Source organism: Rhinolophus hipposideros (assembly GCF_964194185.1).
Source record: "Rhinolophus hipposideros genome assembly, chromosome: 3".
Taxonomy (NCBI): Eukaryota; Metazoa; Chordata; class Mammalia; order Chiroptera; family Rhinolophidae; genus Rhinolophus; species Rhinolophus hipposideros.
In genome coordinates this window covers 39,395,769-39,419,301 of record NC_138049.1, presented here as the reverse complement: position 1 = coordinate 39,419,301, position 23,533 = coordinate 39,395,769, and the positions used below count along the sequence as shown (strand labels likewise).

Sequence of the window (23,533 nt, the reverse complement as noted above, 5' to 3'; positions counted from 1 at the left end):
TTTAATTGTATTTTCAGTAGTTAGCCTAAAAATAGACTGTTTTAAGTGCTGTTGTTTGCAGACTCTAAAGAACACTGCAGCCCACATTTAGAAATACAATGAAAAACTATGCTGTATTGCAATAAGCATTCATAATATGAAATAAAAGCAGAAGACAACTAACATATTTAGTAGATTATAGCAACTTCAAGGAGATAGTATGAAAAGTTAAACTGCTTATTTATGCGGTATCACGTCCAGCGCAACACAGGCAGTGAGAGAACGAGAAGGGGCAGCATAGGGTTAAGAAAGAAACAGAAATAAAGTTTTGAAACAGGGACCTCAAAGGACTGAGAGCTCCGAATCGGGCCACCTTGTGGCTTTTATTGATGCACATACAAGAAAGTAGCATTGTTTTTACTACAGTCTGTGAGTCCCATACACCGTACCAGAAAACTGGTTCAAACCAGTCACCCTTGCCTGTCGAAAGTCTCATGATGTATAAATAATTGTTGTTTGTATCTCTCCAGGGGCCAAAACCTTTATGTTGGAAAACTTACTGAGATGGAGAACTGATGTTATCACTTCCCAAGCAGGTTGTGGGAAGGAATACAGCCACAGAGGCAGAGGCTCTCCTTAGACAGGGGAAGGTGGAGGTCTATGCCTACCTCTATCAACCCCGTGAGTTCTCCTGGTGGTCCCCACACGACTGTGCCTGTCTTAGGTCGTTCCTTTCTTGAGGAATCTTACCCATCATTGGCTAGCCAGCCATCCTTTGGGGCCAAACAAGAAGGTGGCATAAAGGTGAAGCAATGTCCCTGAAAGGAATAGTCTCACAGACTCTTCTTTCTTTTTAGGGATAGGCAGGAGGGGACAGACGGGCAGGCAGCTGCATGACAACAGTGAGGCAGTACAGTTGAGTAGTTAAGACTGTGGCCTCTGAGTTAAAATCCTAGCTCTGTCATCTGTTAGTATCAACACCTCACCTGGCTGCGTGAGAATGAAGTGCGTTACACAGAATTCACGTAGAACACTCCCTGACATGTAGTTAGCACTTGATAAATGTTAGCTAAGATTATTGGAGGATTAAAAATCTACTCTTTATAAAAATCTAATTCATAATTTAGATTCCTTGTGTTAAAAAATATTTCTTAAATTTTTTTTATTTAATTACAAGACTTGCAAACCTTCAAGCCTTCTAAAAATCACAATCCTCTAGTTATAGCTTTAAAATAATGACAGGTGCTTTTCTCTCACTAGGGAAAACTGATTTGTCACTCCTTTTGAAAACACACATCACCCTTAATGTGTCTGCATTGCTTCTGTCTTAAAATACTTAAAATTAAGTTCTTTTAAAGAATAAAAAGAGACAAAACACATATAAATGTATATACGAGTATATATACATATGTTCATATATATGTTTGATGAGACCATTTAGCTTAATCTATTTCTCTTCTCATATACAGGAAACTGTAATTTGAAACTAGATAACCATATTCTTAATAGGAACCTAGGAACCATTCCTTAATAGGAACCATTCCTTAATAGGAATCTAAGGGAAACTTAGGGGACAGAGATAAAAAGTTGACACATGCGTTCCATAAAGTAACTTAAGACTGTATGTGTTCATATACAAGTAAAACAGTTTATACCACCAACAAAGCCAATGGAAAGAGGAACCTTTAAAGGGAGTTTTGTAAATGGGAAAAGACTTTCATTGGAGTGATGGAAAGCAGATACAGACTCCCTCACATGTCTCACAAAGGAAGGTACTGGGAAAGAAAGAGAAGGGGTGAAGGGTCACCAGAGATGCAAAATAGGAAAGAGAAATAAGAAAGGAGGAATGGAAGACAGGAAAAGGTCAGAGGCAAGTGGCAGGAAAACAGTCAGGCTAGTGAGCTAAGGGTGGATGACTAGCTGTCTGGAAGGGTTTTGGACAAAGCTCTAAATCAGGATGAGTTGTAAAGGTTACACATGCCTTTAAGGAGATAGTCAAGTGCTGGTGAGAAATGATACAACTGACACAGATGTTCAGTCTGTCTTAATGTATTTCCTACACAGACCTAAGATTTCAGAAGTTATTTCCTATAATTAGAGCCAAGGAGGAACCAGGCAATGCCTACACCTCTAAATGGCAGTGGCCCTCATACTTTATCAACGAATAAACCCTGCAAGTGTGAAAATGGCAGGAGAATGTCACAGCAACAGCTAAGGCCATCCTTGTCAATTAGGAAGATGAAGGCAAATTATACTATGTAACTTCTCACCATTTTATGCAAAGAAAATCAAGAGGAAATGAATACTAAGGACGACCCAGAAAGAAAAAATAAATTATAAAAGGCAACAAAAATGTGTGTTTGTGAACACTGGTATGTAACTGGTGGTCCTTTTCTTCCCAGCCAGCTGGTTCTTAAATAGAGAAAGAACCCACCCACTCTCTTTCCCAGTTCAACTCCAGTCCCAGACCCAGCATGGGGACCCATGTGACTAGCTGCCTTGTCTCTGGTGACAACTCGTTAGTCTTTTCCTAACACTCCTATATATATGCTATACTACATGTCAAAAAAATGATTATAGTCAAAGCTATTACTTGGCCCCTGGCCAAATGAGGACTAAAATCCACCCGGCCACCAAACTGCTCACCAAGCTGCCTGCCCTGGTATGCATTGTGTCCACCCAAAGGAAGCGGGCATATTTCTGATTTGCACACAGGCATCAAATGGGCCAGCAATGGTCCGCCAATTAAGTGTACAGTTAGGTTAGTATAAAGCTAATCAGTTTATAGCAGTGTATCTTATTTTCTGCAATGCCTACTTCAAAAGTTCACTGCATCCGAAAGAGAGCTCCTATATTAATTGACTACAATTTGACTCACACTTGAACTATTTAAGGATGAAACTTATGAAGAAGTATAACATTTAAAATGCATGAAGTACCACAGTAATGTAATAGTTACACATTTAAAGTCTAGCACTGTTTCAAACCTCTCCAGCTTAAATAAAATATAAATATTTTACATCATAATATACTTTACCTTGAAAGAACTCCAATGTAATATTTTTCATTTTAGGATATATGATTAATCTTTGTCTCTATACTCAAGAAAATGTAAAATATGTGCAAAAAGACATTATCATGCAATTTAGTACTTAAATATATATTTTATATTAACTTTGAAAGCACACCAAAATAATATTAAGGCTATCTAAAATCTTTGGATTCATGCTCAAGACAGTTACATGAATTATATGCAGAAAGCTTTTATCATGCAATGCAGCATCAAAACATTTTGTCCTTTTTATAAATAAATTAGTACAATTGCATTAAATTGACAGCCTTTATTCAGCATGGAAATTATATGGCACTTTAAAAGACACATAATGAGCAAAGCAATGTAAGTGAACTAATGTTTGACAGTTGAGTACAGGATACTTTATGGAAACAGGTTAATATAAAACTTCACTAATTCAAAATAAAAGAGAACAAAGTTTTACATTAACTTGGGCAACTCTGATCAATATGTTTATAACAGAATTATAGAAAGACATTTATGTGTTGAATAAATGAGTGAGAAATAGAAGTTGTTTCAATTTATATATTCGAATTTTGTAGTATATGGTATTAGTTTCTTCATGTTATAATTTAAATTCTTATTTTGTTGATTTTTAAATAAACCAAAAAGAATCCTTATTTCAGAAAAAAAAACTGTAATCCATGTTTTAAAACTTCTTAACACAGCAGTCTAAACGTGAATTACATAAACGTTGCACTGATCAACAGGTACCAGATAATTCTCAAATAATTTAAAGGGCAGACTGCACTGATAGTAAGTGCTACCTTCTGATTTCTACCACTTGAAATACTCTTGTTTTTTTGAAGATAAAGTGTTGTAAAACTTTCAAAAAGACACAACTTAAAAACTATGGATACATTTTTCTGAATAAAGGAAAGCTTTATCTATTTCCTACAGAGCAGTTTCACAGGATTCCGTACCTCAGCAATGGTGCTTGACGAACTCCCTCAAAATAGCAACTGAAACATCAAATCTGAGGTACTGGATATGACAAGATGTCAACATGGGACGTGCCATTAATTATGTACATCCTACCTACCACTTTTGGATTTTGATGCACTGTTGTTGTTTTTCACCCCCAAAATATCAGGTTTGTTACAAAAAGTATACAAACAATTTAAGCTCAAAACAAAGCATTTCTTGAGATAGAAAATGTAATCTGTGGTTCTCAAATTTGGCTGTGTATCAGAATCATCTCTGTAGATTTTAATAAATATACTTGGCCAGACCTAATCCCTTGATATTCTGACTTCATAGGCCTGGAACTGGGCCCAGACCACCTAACATATTTTTATTCCAAATTATCAATGAAATAAGTGTTCATTGTGAAAACTATTTTAAAATATAGGACTTATAAAATAAAAGGGAAACTCTCTTTCATTCCCTTTCCTCGCCAAATCCCAGTCCCTAAGGTTAACCAACGTTAACACTTTGGTATCTTCCCAGGCTCCTATGACTTATCACTCTTGATATAATTGCCTATTTGTTTTCTTTTGCTTTTTTAACGACATCATGTGTAAGTGGGGGGGACGATTTTCACCAAATGTAGAGAGTACATCAGTCATGATCTGACAAAAAAAAATATTGGCTATGTCTTACACACACAAATTACTTGTGGGCCCCAGGGCATACCTCAAGAGACCAGTGCTTAACATCCAAAGTAACTGAAACAGACCCACCAGGCTGCTGACTGGGACAGACATTCCATGTGTATTGCACAGAGGGTTAAACACCACTTCAAACATCAAACCATGAGGTGTTGTGACCTGCAGGTGTTGATACGTGATGCAGTGGCTTTTCACACATCCAATTCTATGCAGCTTCCTCCAGGATGAGTATACTCATGGATTTATTCAGTGATGGTTAATGACTTTTTCCATTAAGGACGCCAAGGAGTTTGTGTTTTTATAGGTTTGTGCTTTCCTTCATAATGTTATTTATGGGGTACACATATCCATGATAACTAGGTATACCCCATTCTTTTCAATGACTACGTAGACTTCCTAGTGCAGGTACTGTTCCCTGACTCCTGGACAGTCTCCTCCTTTCCTTTCTTCCCAGTTAGCTGAACACTTGAGTATGTCCAGGGACTGAATGGAAATCTCCATCTTAAAGAAGATAGGCCCCTCTCCTTGCACTGAGGGATAGATTATGCCTGAGATAAGTCACAGAAATCTAATTCTAAGGACGTATCATCTGCTTTCATTAAAGAGCTAAAAGAGAGTATGAAGTTATGAGGGGGACTTGGGGGGAAAGATTTTATTTCCTGAGAAAAGTAAAAAACACTTAAGGAAAGCCTCTTGCATTAGCATAGTTTTTCAAGAACATGATAGCTGGAGCTGGAGCAGCCATGTTGCAACTATGACATGACAAACTAAAGGTCAAAAGTTAACACATTGAGCATGACAAAGCAGAAGTTCAGAAAAAAACCTGAGTTCTTAGCTAAATATGCTGACAGCTTAAGCCACTGTTAACTGGATGTTCTGCTTATAGCCAAATGCATCTTAACAGACAAAATGCCAAAATACAATACACTAAAAATTACTTCTTCCAGATAAAAATTTAGATGGTCTCACCTAGTTTTACTATTACAAATACTGAGTAAGAGCAATTCGGTATTGTTCATAAGTTTTTGGTATTTTCTAAGAAGACCTGTAAACTGAATTAAGAACCACAATGATACCTGCTTAATGTTCTTAAGATATTTCTGGAATATGTTCCCAATTATTTTCTCATTCTCGGGAAAAAAATTAGAAAGCTTTTATAAAGAACAGAGGTATCAATAGACACATGTTTTTTTAGAACAAGACAGTTTATAAGTGGAAGCTTCTTGCATAGAAGGCTGGGTAAAGACAATGTGAGGAGGGGGTGGGTAGATGATCACACTGCTGAGCAACACTCTGACAGGTCATATTTTGTTTGGATGATGACACAGTGAAGAGTTCATCCTCAGTGGCTACGATATTACAAAAGAGAATTAATTAATGGGGATCTCACTGTGTTACCAGCCCTTTTTACTTTTTCTGTAAGAAATGAATCAAGGCATTCTCGTTCTAGTTACTAATATATTTAACTTCAATAAGGATGTTTTTATTTTAATGAACACCTTTTCATTTATAACTATTAAGAAAAAAGTGACTATGTTGTCACAAATATTCTGAAGCACAATTCAATTAATTTTGACAATAATCATATCTAACTTGGGTTCTTTACTATCCCAATTAGCACATACGTCAGAATGCCTGGATCAGGGCCAGCCCAGTGGCTCAGGCGGTTGGAGCTCCGTGTTCCTAACACCGAGCTGCCAGTTCGATTCCCACATGGGCCAGTGCCAGATGGCTCTGGCACTGAGAGCGCAGGCTCTCAACCACAAGATTGCTGATTTGACTCCTCAACTCCCGCAAGGGATGGTGGGTGGGCTCTGCCCCCTACAACTAAGATTGAACACGGCACCTGGCACCTTGAGCTGAGCTGCCGCTGAGCTCCTGGATGGCTTAGTTGTTTGGAGCACATCCTCTCAACCACAAGGTTGTCAGTTCCACTCCCACAAGGAATGGTGTGCTGAGCCCCCGCAACTAACAACGGTAACTGGAGCTGGAGCTGGAGCTGAGCTGTGCTCTCCACAACTAAGATTGAAAGACAACAACTTGACTTGGAAAAAGTCCTGGAAGTACACACCGTCCCCCAATAAAGTCCTGTTCCTCTTCTCCAATAAAAAAATCTTAAAAAAAAAAAAAGTCTGGATCAATAATGCAGTAATAAAGGCCAAATTCTTAACGATGTTCTGTGTGACTGTTATAAAGAATTTCTAAATGTAGCCTTATTTCATCAACATTAAGATGATAATCTTTGTTGCTTATTTTTAAATATATGAAAGAAAATGGTATTAAATGCATTTGTGTGTTTCTAATTATTTTTTATGTAGAAAGCAAAGTTGAATATGAAAGGTAGATAAAATCTTTCTTTTCTTGCATAGTAGAAAGAAATTAGGGAGGTATGAGGAGATAGTTTCACTCCGGAAGTATCAAAATTTCACAGGAAATCTCTACTATCAAAGCTTTGACTCTTCTAGTATAGGAACTGGCAGACTACAGCCTGTTTTTGTAAATTAAATTTTACTGAGACACAGCCCCATGGATTCGTTTACATATTGTCTGTGCCTGCTTTTACGGGGCAGCAGCAGAAGCTGGCAGCTACCACAGAAAGTGCATGGCCAGCAAGCCAGAAATATTTACTCTCTGGTCCTTTTTATAGAAAAAGTTTGCTCATCTCTGCCCTCAGATATCAAGAAAAATATTCAAAGATGTTCAGCTATCTGTTATCTTATTTTAAACAACAAATTGGGTATGGGTTTGATATGAAAATAAATCTCATTTTTTCTCTAAACACCAAAACAATTTTTAATCGTTATTTAAATGGGACATCACTTTGAAGCTTAATTCTGCATATTTGAGTTTACACAAGAAACAATAGCTTTGCTCATTCTTAGGAAAGGGTTTTACTCCACTTCACTTTAAATCTTTCAATAATTATAATGTAAAACATGTTCTGAATCTCATGAACCTTCACATCTGTCTAATCCATTTGTTTGTTTGTTTGTTTGTTTGAACTGGCAACCTTAGTGTTACCAGCACCATGCGCTAATCAACTGAGCTAACTGGCCACCCCCTCTCTAATCCTTTTAAATAAAGACATCTATTGATACCATTTTCCTAAAAACTAAACTAGTTTAACTAAAGAAGAAACACACTTACATTTATTTTCAATTCTGAGTGTCAAAGTTAATCGTTTTTCAAAAATATTACTGTATCTTTCAAAATAAACATTAAAATAACAAATTTTATGTTTGAGATGTAAAATCTTGCTTGGCTTTATAATAAATATATGCTTATTAATATAATGTGGTAGATGTATGCACATACACAAGTGAATGGCTGAAAAAGGCTTTTATTATCCATATACAAAACATATTTTACTGACTGCCAAAGTGTATTGTTTTATATCGTAAGTTAAAGCTTTAAAGCAGTGATGATGTTTATGCAAAATCAAAAGTGCAACATGCCCTTGTGTACAAATTGTAAGTGCCGCTCACTTACATTGTTGATAGATTTATGCAAAGCTTCACCCAGAGAGTGCCGCTATGAGGAAAAGATCACAGGAATAAAGGGAAACATTCAGAAATCAACTAAGTGAAAGAAAGAGGGATAAGAAGGGAGAGTAAAACACAGAACATTAATTATAATATGAACAAGAAAAAATAAGTTGAAACAGTTCTGAGAAAGAAATTAGACAAAAAGAAATTTAAGACATACAGTCTAAATTATCTGTACTCCCTTAAAACAGTGTGTGACGATTGTGGGCTGGCGACTTACCTATGCAAAAACAACAAAGGCTAGTACATATAAATCAGATGATGGTTATTGAAGCACTGAGAAGGAATATTACTGTTCTAAATTCTTTCCAGAAATCTACAATATAGTGCTTCAAAGCATTACACTCAGTATTGGTGTAGGTTCATGAAGGATTTCTCTTAAGAGAAATGGGCAAATTAGAACTGAAACACTAACTTGATTAACTACATAATTTTGAGACCAAAAATAAATAAGAGCTAATCATTGAAAATGCGAAGATTTAATAATAACCTGGTTTAGTACTGGGAGAAAGAAAGAAGAGAGGCTTTCATATCTTTTCAATCCTATTTTCTAGGACACGTTTGGGGAAACTTATTTTGATCTAAGTTTTTTCTTTTTTTCAGAAGTTCATTGAAATTTTGAGTGATAAACTACTGGAAAAACCACTAGGCACTCTGCCTCCCCTGAAAATGGGAGGAAAATGTGATTTCCTTTTCAATTACTTCATCTTTTTGTCCTCCAAAAAATGCAAAATAATATTTAACTTATATTACTAATATAAACAGAAAAGTTCCTGTAAAATAGTTTTTGCTTTGGACAATAATCAAATTTTCAGACAGAATACAGTTACCTTTTTTCCATAATATGATTATTCCTTGCTGTGTCATAAACTAAAGCCAGTTTTTATTTGATAAGCAATTTTGTACTAATAATTTAGACTAACATACTCTAGGATTGTGTTTACTAGAGTTAGAAAAATAGGTTGAGAAAAAAAGATTCTATTTAATTACTCCATAACTTCTCAATTTAAACTTTCTCACACTTTTATACATATTAGCTAAATTAATTTTATTTTTACTTTTTTCCTTATCCTTTCTCATACTATTAATAGTCTTTATATACTAATGAGACACAACTTCTCCAGACTTCACAAAACTTAAGAAAATCTGAGGGATTTTTAGTAGTAGTTTTTTGCTTCTTTGCAGTTTTCAACCAATGTACTAGTATTACACTACAAGTTAATCTAAAATGTATGGCATTTACTTATGAAGTAGATTTTATTTTTTACTCTATAAGGTAACATCATACAAAAATATATACGCTATTGAAGATTCCTGAACTAATTAAAAAGCTAATCGATATGATAGAGCAGAGAGTGGCATGCCAGGTCTACCCCATAGGGATTTTAGACTTTATACAATATAAATATATTTGAACATTTGGAATCTAAACTCATGGTCACGAACTCTGTCAACATACCACAGAAGGCTGGGGAAGTATCTAAACCAAAAGGCATGGTCTCTAAGCAATGACCTGGGGTGACTTGCGTCACAGACCTGGCTATGGCAATTAGGAAAGGTACAACCAGTGATGTTGGGTGGCAACACCACTGTTGGTTAATATATAAATGAAGATTTTTTTTTCGTTTAAAAAATAGAGTACTACCACTATATTCCAGGAAATATGCTGAGTGTACAGTGAGATAGAGTTGAATTAAGATAGTAAAACAAACATATGAAAAACAAATAAGAAAAAGTCTGTGATAAATATAATGATTTAAAAAAAAGGTTGATGTGATAGGAAATGACTGGAGGTGATACTGGGTTGATGGTGAGGAAAGATCTTTTGAAAGAGTGACATTTAAACTGGGAATCAATAAAGAAGTCAGCCACAAAAGGAGATGACCTTGGGGAAAGAGCTTCCGGGCAAATGGATCAGCACAATGACCCTGAGCTGGAAGTGAACTGGGAGTGCCTGGGCATATGTGTGTCAGGATGATGTTTGCGAGGCTGAAATGAGATAGGAGATAACTGCAGGGGCAAGATGGTGTAAGGTCGCGTAGACAATGAAGGAGTCAGAATAAGAGCCTTAATGCAATGGGGTGCCCTGAGAATTTTAAGCATGGGAAAGACATGATCTGATGATTTACATCATAAAAGATCACTTTGAGTGCTTTGAGTAAAAGTGAAATTGGGGAGGTTAGATAAGAGGCCATTATAACAGTGGCTTCCACTAGTGTTATCAGGAAAATGGAAGCAGATGGAGCAGGGGTATGTTTTTGGTGGTAGAATAAACAGGCTTGACAGATTACAGGAGAGGTAAAGGAAAGATAAGTCAAGGATGACTATTTTTTGTTTAAAGCAACAAGCAGTGCCAAGAAGTGAAGATGTTGGGATTGGGGGATGCAGAGTGTGAATCAATACTTCTGGGTCAGACAAGCTAAGTTTGAGATGCCTATTAGCCAACTGAGTGATTGTGAGTTCCGGGGAAGAGGACCAGGTTGGAGATTTAACTTTGGATACCACTGACATATAGATGGTATCTGAGCCACAAGACTGGGTGAGATGCCGCCCCCTCCCCCTAGTCAGCGTCCACTTTAAGAAAGACAGATAAATTAAAAACCTATCTGCAAAAATATTGTTTGGCAAGCATTCTATATGATGAAGATCCATGTTAATAAAAACTGATGTCCTGTATAATAATCTTTTTTATTTTAAAGCATCTTAACCATCTTGTTAGTTTTTGAGATGAGTGAAAAGGACCTCAAGAGATCTTCACAGCTGATAATACTCAGATACTTCAACATTGAAGCATAGAAAGCTTACTGAACGTTTCAGGATTTCTGTTCTTAAAGGATGAACATAATCAGACTTTCAGATAAGTGGGGAAGAAAATGAAAAATAACTAAAAAAAACTGCTGCAATTAATTAGAAATTTAAAGGTTTGTACATAAAAAACCTACGTTCTTTGGAGTAATCTCATTGTTCTAAACCTCAGTTTATTCACTTAGAAACCAGCATGATGTTCTACACATTTGCAATCTGCCAATTTATTGGTATATAACATTTGAAATCCACTGAATTACAAGTTTTTAGAGGATGAGGGTCCTTCCTTATTCATATTTTGTATGTAATTCATAATTTGGTACCTGGCATAGAGAAAATGGTCAGTAAATGTTTATTATATAAATGTTTATTAATGAATGATATGGATTTTTATTATTGAGTTAGTTTTTGCTATTCTCTACCTTACTTCTCTCCTCCCCCCATAATTACAGAAGAAAAGAGAAAATTCTCTATTAAAAAGAAATGTTATATAGAAAAAATACATATCGTGCAGAAATCCTACTGAGAAAAGCCAACAGATTCTAAGACTTAAAAATATCCTCAAAGAAATGAATTAATGAGTATATTAAATATACTAAAATTGGTCCAGAAAATATTAATCTGGAAAAGGAAGAAGGAAGCCAAGAAGGAAGCAATATTCATTGAATGGCACCTGTACTGTCTCACTCTATTTCTTCTCCATACTGCAGCCAGACATTTGAAATTACAATATTTGAATATTCCCTGCTCCCAATTAAAACCTTTCAATAGCTCCTCATTGTTCTTTGGATAAAGTCCCAACAAGCCAAACAAGGTCCTGTGTGATCTGACCCTGCCTGCCTCCCCAGCTTCCTGGCCCACGGTCTTCCAGGACTAAGTAAGGTGTTTGGGGACTGACTTCCTGAGGGCCTTTGCATATATTCCCTCTCTCCTTCTCTCAGCCTGACTCCTGCTTCTCTTTCGGGTCTCAGGTAGAAGATTCCACACTCAGAGAAGCCTGCCCCAAGTTCCCAGACTATGGTAGGTCCCCACGGTACACATCCTTGGGTGCCATGGTTGTAATGAATTAATGTGTCACACTGTTACTTCTATTTGCCTTCCTTTTTGCATTGTAAGCACTGGGAAGGCTAAGATCATTATGATCGCATCACTGGTGGGGGACAGTGCCTGGCATGTCAGAAGCACTAAATTTCTAACAGATGTCAAAATGTCATCAAATATCAAAAGATAAAATAAAATCCTTGTTACTAACAAAAGGGATGTCATTTACTAAATTATAACTTCCTTGAAACAATGTATATACTAATCTTACATTGCAATTCAAGTAAAATAGGTTAAAATTTAATAAAATATTTCAAAATGCAATATTTAATCTACAATATTATAATTTCTTAAGGTAAATTATGTAAAGTCTATTTCTAACATTAATTTCAAGTATGCTAACAACTAGAGAAAAGCAACCCACAAACCTAAGATTTTGAAGTGGGAGTAGAGCTTTAACAATTCTCTTGAAGCAAAAAAGAAAAGTCACAAACAATTATTCAATACATAAAGCAGTAATAGCAGGCATATAAATGAACTTAAGGTGGAGACAGGCCAATGCAGCAAGTAACTCATAACACTTTTCTCAGAGAGTCTTAAATAACTTGGTAATCATATGTCCATTGAATCCTTTTTAAGATACAAAATATTTTAATTTTTAGTATGTTATCATATGAAATAGAAATAATTAAGTTGATTTGTTACTACAATGCTATCTAAATGTTCGTAAGTATTTTCAGGTGTATTCTGGGCCCGAGCACCTCTGAAGGCACAAAGTATTCTTCTGCATTTCATCACAGATCTTACCATAGTATTTTGCAAAACAGACACATGCTCAGTACACATTAATAACTACCCAATATTTAAAACATCTCTTTTAAAGTTCGCTATAGATTTCATTATTCTTTCTCTTCACTCTCCTCTCCTAAACATGTCAATTTAAGAACCAGATAGACTTAAATTCTAAAAAGGCAGAGTTTGGTAGGGAGAAGAAAATTATGTATTTTTAGAATTGCAAGTTAATTCAGAAAACAGTTTAGTACTGTTTATCTTAAAAGAAAATAAAACCTCAAGAGGAAGCATCCTAACAACATAGGTCTGATAAAAGAGGATAAAATATAGTTGAAGTAACGATGTCATTGATTTTTTTGACTAAAGAGAAATTAAAAACAAACTTCCATATTTACTCGGGAAAACACTGCAAATTAACTTTGAATCTAGGAACTGAATTAAGAAGAATGAGGACTAATGATGGATGTTGGCTAGTTTTTGGCAGACTTTAATTCTATTCCACATTTTCTGAGCAAGCAAAATTGAGGTCGTACCTGCTGTTCTCACTCTCTTTCCTAGGTGGCTTTTCTCTTTTCTTCACGTGCTATTTCTTTTCTCTTTTCTTTTGACTTCTCTTTTCCTTACCCCAGTCATCTCTCTTCCCAGGGTTCAGGCTGGATCTCTGATGTTTGTTCTACCTAATTTCCTGTTCTCTTAACTTCTAGGGAAGGGAATCAGACCCTTCAATTTCCTCTTTGGTCGCTGTGCCCTGGTTTTGTTCAAGCTATTCAACAACTATTGAGTGCTGACCATGTGCCAGGCACAGTTTAAGCTGCTGAGGATGCAGCGATGAACAATACAGATAAAGATCCAGCTCTCAGGGAACTACATTCTAGTAGGGAAGAGAATCAGTAAGATGCCATGTAGTAATAAATGTTTTGAAGAAACACAAAGCAGAATGTGGGACGGAGAATGATGGAGGGTGCTATTTTAGAGAAAGTGACCAAGGAAGATCTCTTTGGAGAGTTACGATTTGACCTGAGTACTGAACAAAGTGAAGGCACAAGGCTTGTAGATCTGGGCAAGTGGGATTCAGGTGGAGGGACTGGCAGATGCAAAGGCCTGACATGCACAGAGCTTGCTTGGTGTGTTCCAAGTAGTCCAGCATGACTGGACGCAAGAAGGGAGAGACGGGCAGAGATGATGTAGGCAATGTAGCCAGAGGCCAAATCTTGAGGCTACTGCAAGCCATAGGAAGAGATGGGTTGTATTCTAAAGGTGATAGGAAGCCCCTGGAAGGTGTGAAGCAGGAGAGGAGCCTGATCTAACTTACTATTTCAAGAGCCTCACTTTGGCTGGCTGGAAATAATTTGTAGGTGGATGAGGGTAGAAGCAGGGAGACCAAATGTAGATTCCAATTGCAGTGCAGGAGAGAACTGCAAGTGGCTTGGACTAGGATGGCAGTGGAGGAAGAAATGGGCAGATCCTGGATGCGCTTTGAAGGTAGAGTAGCAGGACATGCTGTTGAGTTAATGGTACAGTGTGAAAGAGCATCAGAAATGGCCAAGCAGGAAATGGACAGCAGCCTCTAGGAGCCGTCTGGCTCAGGTTGAGTGGTGATGGGTGGGGGTGTGGTGTGTACTCAAGAGCTCCGTTTCAGACACTTTAGTTTGGATATTTATTTTGAGTGTCTCCATGTCATCCTCACTTCAGAATCACAGTCATACTAAGCTTCCAAAAATAAAATTCTCAGCATGTTATTACCTTATCCATAAATCTTCAGCAGAATTTTAGAGCTTATTGAGTAAAGTTTGGACCCTAAGCCTGGAAGTCAAAGTGTTTCACAAAGACCTGTCTCCCCAACTGCCCTCACCTCTTCTTTTTCTGTATTCCTCATATGTCTGGGGAATAAGAGTTTATTCAACAAAATGTTTATTGAATGAATAAAAATATTTGTGTTCATCCTTCACCTTATTCACGAGTCACCCTAACACTAATCTTTCTCTACTCTAGTCTTTCCCAGTGGGATGTTGTTGATGAATGTTTAACAGCTCTTTGAAAAGCAAAGCCCTGATTTGTAGCATTTGCTGGTATCTGTGCAGTAAATGCCCCCACCACAGATGACTGCAAACCACCAGCATGATGTCCCTGAATACAGACTTGGAAAGACTGCTCGGCCGGCAGCTGTGGTCTGGTAGAAGCCTGCTCCAGCACACCACAGCTCCCACAGTACACAATGACCAGGTTGTTTATGTAGTCATTTACTACACTGTGACATTTATGATAGGTATCTGTATACATACCTTCCTCCTATTAAGTCAAATTCATGGAGGGTAAATATTGTGTCACATATTATTTCTTCTTTGCTCTAAGTAGGATAAAATACAGGTAAGCTAAGGCACAAAAACAGATTCGTGTTCACTTCACTGAGAAGTAGTCCAAATACGTGAAAATGCAGATCCTCTGATATTTTTTATAATATATGTTTCTGCCTAAGCCCTGGCGGTTCAAATTCTATTTCCCGCTTTTACTCTTTTAATATCACTGAACCCCCAAGCCAGGTCTGCTTTCCCTAAGTGCAGAGCGGTGCTGGCAGTGCTGGGGCTAAGAGGGATGAGTGAGGCCACAGCAGTGAGTAGAGTGAAATGGTTGTAGGGGTGAGGGCTGGGGGTGGAGGGTATGAGGAATAGGGTTTAGCACAAGTCAAGCAAGTGGAAAGTGGTAGCGCAGATGTCAGAGCACAGGCTCTAGGAATCCATTCGAGAGAGTCATGAGAACAAGATCGAAAGGGTCTAGAAGGAGGAGTCCTTTGTCCATTACAAACTTCCATCGAAAAGAATGCTCGTGCTGCTACAATTTTTTGTCACCTCATACATCTGGAAAGAGTGAAATCTTTCTAACATAATACCAACATTTACTTTAATGTGAATCCTTTGCTCAGTTATTTTCTGAACTTTCTTCAGGTGCGAACAATGAGGAAGTGCAAAAGCTCCGTCCAGTTTATCTACAGTGATGTGTGTACCCTGTGCATTTGAGAAGTGGGGAGAGGGGGAGATGTAATTTTCGGAAATGGCCTGATGCCAGAGCAGCACAGAATAGTTTTGCTTGTGTGGGCAATTAATTCTTGGCTATCTTGATAGTTATGGTTAATCTGCATCAAAACTGATTTAAAAATTCTTTCTGTAAAGCTGGCAAAAATTGTAGCCAATATATAATAAATTATTTTATAATACATAAAACTAGAATAAGATGCAAAGCATTATGTCTTCTCAGGAATGAACAATGAAAAAGAGACAAAAAAAGAAGGAAGGAAGGAAGGAAGGAAGGAAGGAAGGAAGGAAGGAAGGAAGGAAGGAAAGAAGGAAGAAAAATTGAAAGAAGAGAGAAGCATGGATGAAATCTGACAATTGAATACAAGACAGATCAAAGAATAACGAATAAAATAATTTAACAGAAAATAGGTAGGAGAAGTGGTGGGCCCTCTTGACGGTGCCAAATCCAATCAAAAAATATCTAAGTTCAATTCTTTCTGATTGAAAAACAAGGCAAATCTTTAGGGACATTTTTCATTGTCATACAATTGAACTAGTTAAATCTTCCTAGGTACTGAAAATCAGGAGGAGCACCACTCTATCCAGTAAAACCTGCCCTTCTAGGTGCCTAAGTGGTGCCCAACCTCTAGTGACAGTTGTTGTTTCCTTATTCTTACTTTTGTCTGAGTTTCAAATTTATTCACAAAAGCATACACACACACACACACACACACACACACACACACACACACGTATGTATATTCCTTTTTCAGTAACATTATAAATTATTATGAAATACCAGACCCAGATTGGCAGGTCCCTAGTACTCTTGAAAGACATTACATGTATGTACCTATGTAACAAGTTATCTAAGAAAACATCAATCCTGTTTATTCGGAAGTTCATCATGATCACAAGTAGAAAGATAATGGTGGATTTCTAGCACTAAATTACTGAGCTGCTTCTTGTCCAAGTTCTGCACTGGCTTATCATCTGGTGACTCATGCAGTCAGTCTTATTTAATTACTGGCTTTGCAGAAGAATGCTAAGAATTCATAAATGTAGAAGTGTGTAAATGAGTGAAGATGTGCAAATTATTTTAATTATAGTGATAAATGCTCTGGAAATAAGCAGGCATGACATAAGAAGACAAAATTAGGAATACCACCACCTTTTGTTTATGTCATTTTGAAGCATAACAGGCAATATCCTATTGATGAGAAGGAAGTAAATTGCTCAGTTCTGGTAAGTGGTTTTAGGCAATTAGGATATAATTAATCAATTTTACAATCTGTTGCCAAAATGATATCTAATGGCTTGAAAAAAAGATTTTATAGTTTCAAAAAGCAAGTAATTTTTAAATTTAAAATCTTTAATGTGTTCAGTTCAAATATTAAACCAAAAAACTGTATGTTTTTCTCAATATTTAGGACTATACATATAACAATTATTTAGCGCAATTCAGAAGTTTATAAATGTCTCCTTGATTTTATACATTTTAAAAATTTTAGGGAGCACCCTTCTAGTTGTTAGATGGGATGCTGCCCAATTCATGAATCACTTAAAGCCAATTAGATCTTCAAAAAATTTTTTTCAAGTTTGTCCTATTAAAAAATAACAAAATACAGTGAATTAACACACAGGTTTATAATACTTCCCTAGCTAAAGAAAGTCAAGAAAAATGAATCTTCATAATGTAGACTATTAATTACCTGGCTTAAGAGATCTTCCACTTTCTTCTGCCATGAATCCCTGGCTGCATTTTTCTCTCGTTCCTTTAACTGCAAAAGTTGAGACATTGCTGACTTCTTATCCTCTTCATGTTGAAGTCTTAACTCTTCACGAAGTTTAGAACACTCCTGCCTAAAATAAAACAAATGCATTTAATTTGTAAAGATAATTGTTTTTCTTAATAACTGTAGTATAATTGTTTACATGTTTCCTAAGCATTTAATTAATCCTCCTCAAAAGTCAACTCAGAATAAGAGTTGATTTTATAGTTAGGGACTAGAAAGTAAATTGGTAATTAACACAAGGTCACAGGTTTATCAATTTATCAATGGCGGAAGAGGTACTAGAACAAATAAGTCTTCTGACATGGGGTTAGTACTGGGCCTGTTTTATATTCAAGGAAATGAAATCAGAAAAAAGTAATCTGTATTCAAGCAAGAAAAAAATTCCCATTTCTCTACTTCTAATCATGGGAAAAGTTCATTAAAAATGAACTGCTACTATGTCTTTAACAGTAAGACAATATAAGTCATAGAATAGTAAAACATTTTCTGTACATCTGTATTGATAAGATTACATTACAAAGTTAAAAAAAGGAATGTACCTAAGATTTTCAGTCCATTTTATTTCTAAGTCATGAGCCATCCTGTCCACTCTAAGCTTCTCTTCTTCTTTCATGGAGACAAGTGTTTCTTCATGCTGTTGCCTTTCTTGTTCTAGTTCACGCTGAAGAACAAAAACTTTTCAATAAACACTAGTCTTCAAAAATAAAATCCCTGCTGGTAATTTCAAATAAGCAGAGTGCTTGTACTATAACTTTTAAATTCTTACAGCACAATAATTAATAGTGCTAGCTATGACAGTTACTTGAGATTTTTCTAACAATAAAATATATGGTACACATTTTATATTTTAAATGCCCTTGTGTAAATTGTCTATTATTAGGGATTATAATTTAAAAAATTATTTTAAATAGTTTAAAGTCAACATAATTAATAATCATAACTAAACCTTCCATGTCATGGGTATCCATTATTCAACGATCTTCACATGTACACACATTACATAGACATGTTATTCAAATTCATTCATATTCATATTCAAAAGTATGCTGTTTATTCAAAGCTTAAGCATTATAGCTACTGTGATTAAAATACTTGTGAGAAGTTTAGGTTACTGAATGTTTTTATTATACAACTTGAAGCCAGTGGTCCATGTGTTTAGTGTTACGGTAACATGATATGATATATGTGCAATCCCTCCAGAGTAGCATAAATCAAGTGGCTCTCTGGAGCTTGGGGCTGGACCGTTTCTGGACAACACTGGGAGCCAGCAGTCCCTGACAGCGGTGTAGCTATTCTTAGGGCACAAGAGAAGAACACATGACGCTCCTTCCTTCTTTTATCACAATGGCTCTGTCTGGATCACCCACTTGCTAACGTCACGTGTTGTAGCACTTGTTGAGGGGTACATCCCAGATTAATGGGAAAGAAGCAAGCCAATGTAGAAAGTGCCATTTTACATTGTTGACCTGGCTATTAAGCAGTAAGTACTGAAAACTGAATTCGGCCATCTTAGCCAACTGTTCTTTTCACGAAGTACTCTGCCTCTAAGAACTACTGGTTCCACCAAAGGTAGCATTAAATGGAATAGAATTACTTAAGTGTGTTTCTTTTACTGAATACCAAGCACTTTATTAGACATTATTGGGGTGGGAAAAGAGATTTAAAGAAACAAAAAACAAAACACTTGGTCTTAAGGAACTTACCCAAAGTTGTGGTAAACTGTGATGCAGCACCTATATTTTCTCAATTAAAACTGTCCAGCAGCAACAGAAAATGAACAGTTGACAGAGTTTTGCTGAAAATTTTTATTATGTTCTGCTATTTGATGAAAGAACAATGTAACTATGAGCAAGGACTTTAAAGAACTCAAAATGAATCTATAAGTTTAATTTTCAGTGCCAGGATCGGGAGGTGGTAGGGGAAAGGCAACCAGGATAAAATGCCCTGAAGGCAGAAAATAGGTGTGTAGCCAAGCAAGGGACATAGCACCATATCAAAACATGGTACTATATCAAAGCCATTTATATTCTATCAACATTCGTTAGAAATATCTCAACTGTTGATTTTTAAATACATTTATACTACCTTATATTTTTATTGAAGTATAGTTATATTAGTTTCAGGAGTACAACATAGTGATTCAACATTTATATACCTTACAAAACGATCACCATGATGCCCAATAATTTCTGTCACCATATTTACTACCTTAAGATATAATTTTCCTATTATTTTTGACAATGGAAAAAACACCTCTTACTACAGTTTATTTAGCTTTATGCCATAAAATGCTAACATTCAGGTTATAATCAATATGCTTGCTATCACCAAAATTATATATATCAAGTTGTGTATTATACTATATACTAACTCTAATTCTAACCTATTCCTCGTTACATATTAACACTCATATCACATAGCCACTAGGAAAAGGTAAACAGAAGGAAAAGAAGATTCAAAGGAAATCAAATAATCTGTTTATTTTGCCACAGAATTTAAAAATAGAATGTAATTAGTATTCAAAGTTTTATATATATATATAATTATACCTTAGATAAAATATAAGTAGAATTATATATATATATGCACCATACACAAGCTAAAAGTACTAAAGTTTCTTGTTTACATACTTTTGAAATGTCATCAATCCTAAGCTAAAAAAAGAAAATTTGAAATATTAACCAAAAGGCAACATTTTCTGAGTGCTCATTATTTTGCTATGCACTGTGCTGTAAATGTTTTATCTCATTTAATTACTACAAGAGTGGTGTGAAGTATATTATTATCTCCCACCTCTCCAGCACTATTCAAATGAGGAAATCGAGGCTTAGAGTAAGTAACATGCCAGAAGCTACACAATGAGTGGTGGGTCCCGAATTCACACCCAACCAATGTGACGTCAAAGTCCACACTCTAAATCACCTCTCCGAAAAAAAGACAGGTCCCTGGCTACTATTTCCCTAGATTTATGGATTCTTTTCTCTACTGTCTAAGGCAGTCTAAATATTTGCTCTGCTCCTTGAGAATGGAAGGGGGAAGACAAAGCCTTTCTGAAATTTGTAGTTACAGAGAATCACTTAGTTGCTATACATGACAGTTCCAACTCTTACCAGTAAAATAACTCTTTACACTAATTATTACATATTGAATTGTGTCCCCAAAACATGTAGCACTCTTAATCTCTTAGCACCTCAGAATATGACTTCATTTGGAAATAGGGTCAGTGCACATATAATCAGTTAAGATGAGGTCATACTGGAGTAGGGTCAGCCCTTAATCCAATAGGACTGGTGTCTTTATAAGATGTGAGGACACGGGAAGAATGTAAAGACAGAGGAAGAGACTGAAATTACGCTGTCACAATACAAGGAATGCCTGGGACTGTCATGAGCTGGAAAAGGCAAGGAAGAAGCCTCCCTTAGAGGTTTAAGAGGGAGAATTGTCCTGGCCTTGACAACACCTTGGTTTTGGACTTTCAGCATCTAGAACTGTGAGAGAATAAATTCCTGCTGTCTTAAACCATCTAGTTTGAGGTACTTTGTTAAGGCAGCCATAGGAAACTCCTATACCAATTACGAGATGCAATGTGATGTTTACAATAACATTTAAAGAAAGTGACTAAATTATAGTTTTACTTTGTTGATATTTGGATTATAGCAAGATTATGAAATTACCTCAACATTTGACAGAGCATCCTTTGTCTCCTTCAGCCTGCTTTTAGTCAAGTCAAGCTCATTTTGGAGTCTTTCTTGGGAGTCCTGAAGACTAGCGATGAGTCCTTCTGCAGAGCCCAGACCTTGTTCGCTTTTCTTTACCAGATTTTGGAGACAGCCAATCTGCAAGTAAACAAAGTACTTTTAATACACCTAACCTCACTGTAGTCAGTAACAAGTCACATTTGTTTTCTTAAAGTCTTTTCTTTAGTTGTAATTTTACTGAATGGATCTTTCTTGATGAATTTGGAAGAAGCACTCAAATAATCATGATGGCCTTCTTCTGTTGTTTTTTTGAAAAGACTTTATGATTTTCCTTTTTCATGACAACCATGTAAATAAATGGATATACTTCAGCTTCTGGTTTAACAAAAAGAATTCCTGGTTCTATCATATAATCAAATACATACAAAAAGGAATTGATGCAAGATTATATAAAGTTTGAGGAAAAAACTTTTTTTTGATAAAAATACTTTTAAACTACTCTTTAAAATTGAATCATTCATATTTCATTTGAGCCCAGTTCTGCTATTTATAAAGGTGACAGATTTAGGTCAATATTGATAAATTCAGAAATGTATCGTAAGAGTAAGCTGCAATTTCTATGTTTCCATAAAAATGTTGCCTCGTGAAATAGTTGAATTGAATTTATACACTCTTGAAATTAGGAGCTAACAGGTAATTTGTTAAATAAGCAGATTCATACCCACAAATTATGAGAACTAAAATCAGTAAATGAATACTTTAAGTCACCTAGAAAAATACTATAAAGTAAAAATTACATTTTTATATAACTGCCAAACCTATTGAAACTACAAAAATTAAAACTGGTAATTTACAAATACCTGAATGTTTCTCACTGTAAATACAGGCATCACAAAGAAAACTATGAACATTCTTTTTCAGCCCCCTCTGACCCATAATTCCCTCCTCCCCCCGTGTCCCACCTCCCTACACATGTGGCCTTCTTGTCTCCTTTCCATGCAAATATATGCTGATACTATATATGTACATGCTGAACAATTCTGGTGATGGTAGGCGTTTGATCTTGTTAGTATCTTTAAAAGGATGGCAACCACAATATGTGAGCTGGGGAGCTTCCCATCTTCTTTGGGTTGCAAAATATTTTCCTAGTAAAGATTTACCTGTTTCTTGAAAATGTAGTAAAGTTCATCCATTAAACTCCTCTGGGTATAGTTACCTCTGTGGATATGTGTTGGACTATTTCATTTCTTTCATGGTTATAACTGGTTTGGTAAGGTTGTTTAACTACTTTGAGTCAGTTTAGACATCTAAATTTTCATATAAAGATATCTTTTTCCTAATTTTAAAAATTTACTGGCATATCTGTATGTAGTATTCATTTCATTTATATGTTTTAAAACGTTCTGTCACTGTGTTTATGTCCCCTTTCTCTATTCTATATTGCTTGCTTGTATCTTCTCTACTTTTTGTATTGTTCTTACTTGCCATAATTGTGTATTATGGTAGTGAACAGATGAATGTAAGGAAAGCGGCTATAACAGACTTGAAAGAGTATTGAACTCTGCAGAAAATCTAGTTTCAAGTTCTGGGTCTGTCTCTGTAAAACAGGAGTAACAAGACCTACCTCACAGAGTTATTATAATAACTAAGTTCAAGGATATATGGGGAACAGATTGAACAACTAGAAAGCAACATAAAAATATTAGGGACCAATCAATAAGGAAAGGACACCCAAATTTATCAACAGCGAGAAGAATTTTCTTCCACAAACCATAAAATTTTCTGATAAATGAGTTACATGTACAAATGCAATACATGGAAAAACTTACAAAGAACAGGATTGGTTACTACATAAATAAAGAGAGGGTCTATTCAAGAAACTAAGAATCTAGAGACAGAACAAATATGTTTGTTTAGGCAAAAACTTTAAAATTCTGCCCAATTAAATAAGTAAATAACAAGTGGTGAAAATAACAGATGAAAGTTTGTTTTCTAAAATGTAATAAAAATGAGTATGTGTAGAACACATCTGTTGTTTCCCAATATCAAAATCTCCTTTTGTAATCTGGGGAATCCACCCTGCTTCCCTATTGGTCTCAGTAGGGCTTCAAACCAAACGCTAAGACTGAAATGATTCATCCAAATGTAAACCAATAAGGTTGTCTGATGCTAACATTACCTTT

General features: G+C 35.8%; 1 protein-coding gene across 8 annotated transcripts in view; it reads right to left on the bottom strand.

Annotated features, from left to right (window-relative positions):
• FAM184A (family with sequence similarity 184 member A) overlaps nucleotides 1–23,533 on the bottom strand; it is a 106,884-nt gene that overhangs the window by 27,080 nt on the left and 56,271 nt on the right. For all 8 annotated transcript variants that reach the window (XM_081044803.1, XM_081044806.1, XM_081044805.1 and 5 more), the window contains 3 exons: nucleotides 21,327–21,488; nucleotides 18,192–18,313; nucleotides 17,569–17,719 (listed from right to left, as the gene is read on the bottom strand). In XM_081044803.1, coding sequence (XP_080900929.1) covers nucleotides 17,569–17,719; nucleotides 18,192–18,313; nucleotides 21,327–21,488 — 435 coding nt within the window. The remainder of the gene's footprint in view (nucleotides 1–17,568; nucleotides 17,720–18,191; nucleotides 18,314–21,326; nucleotides 21,489–23,533) is intronic.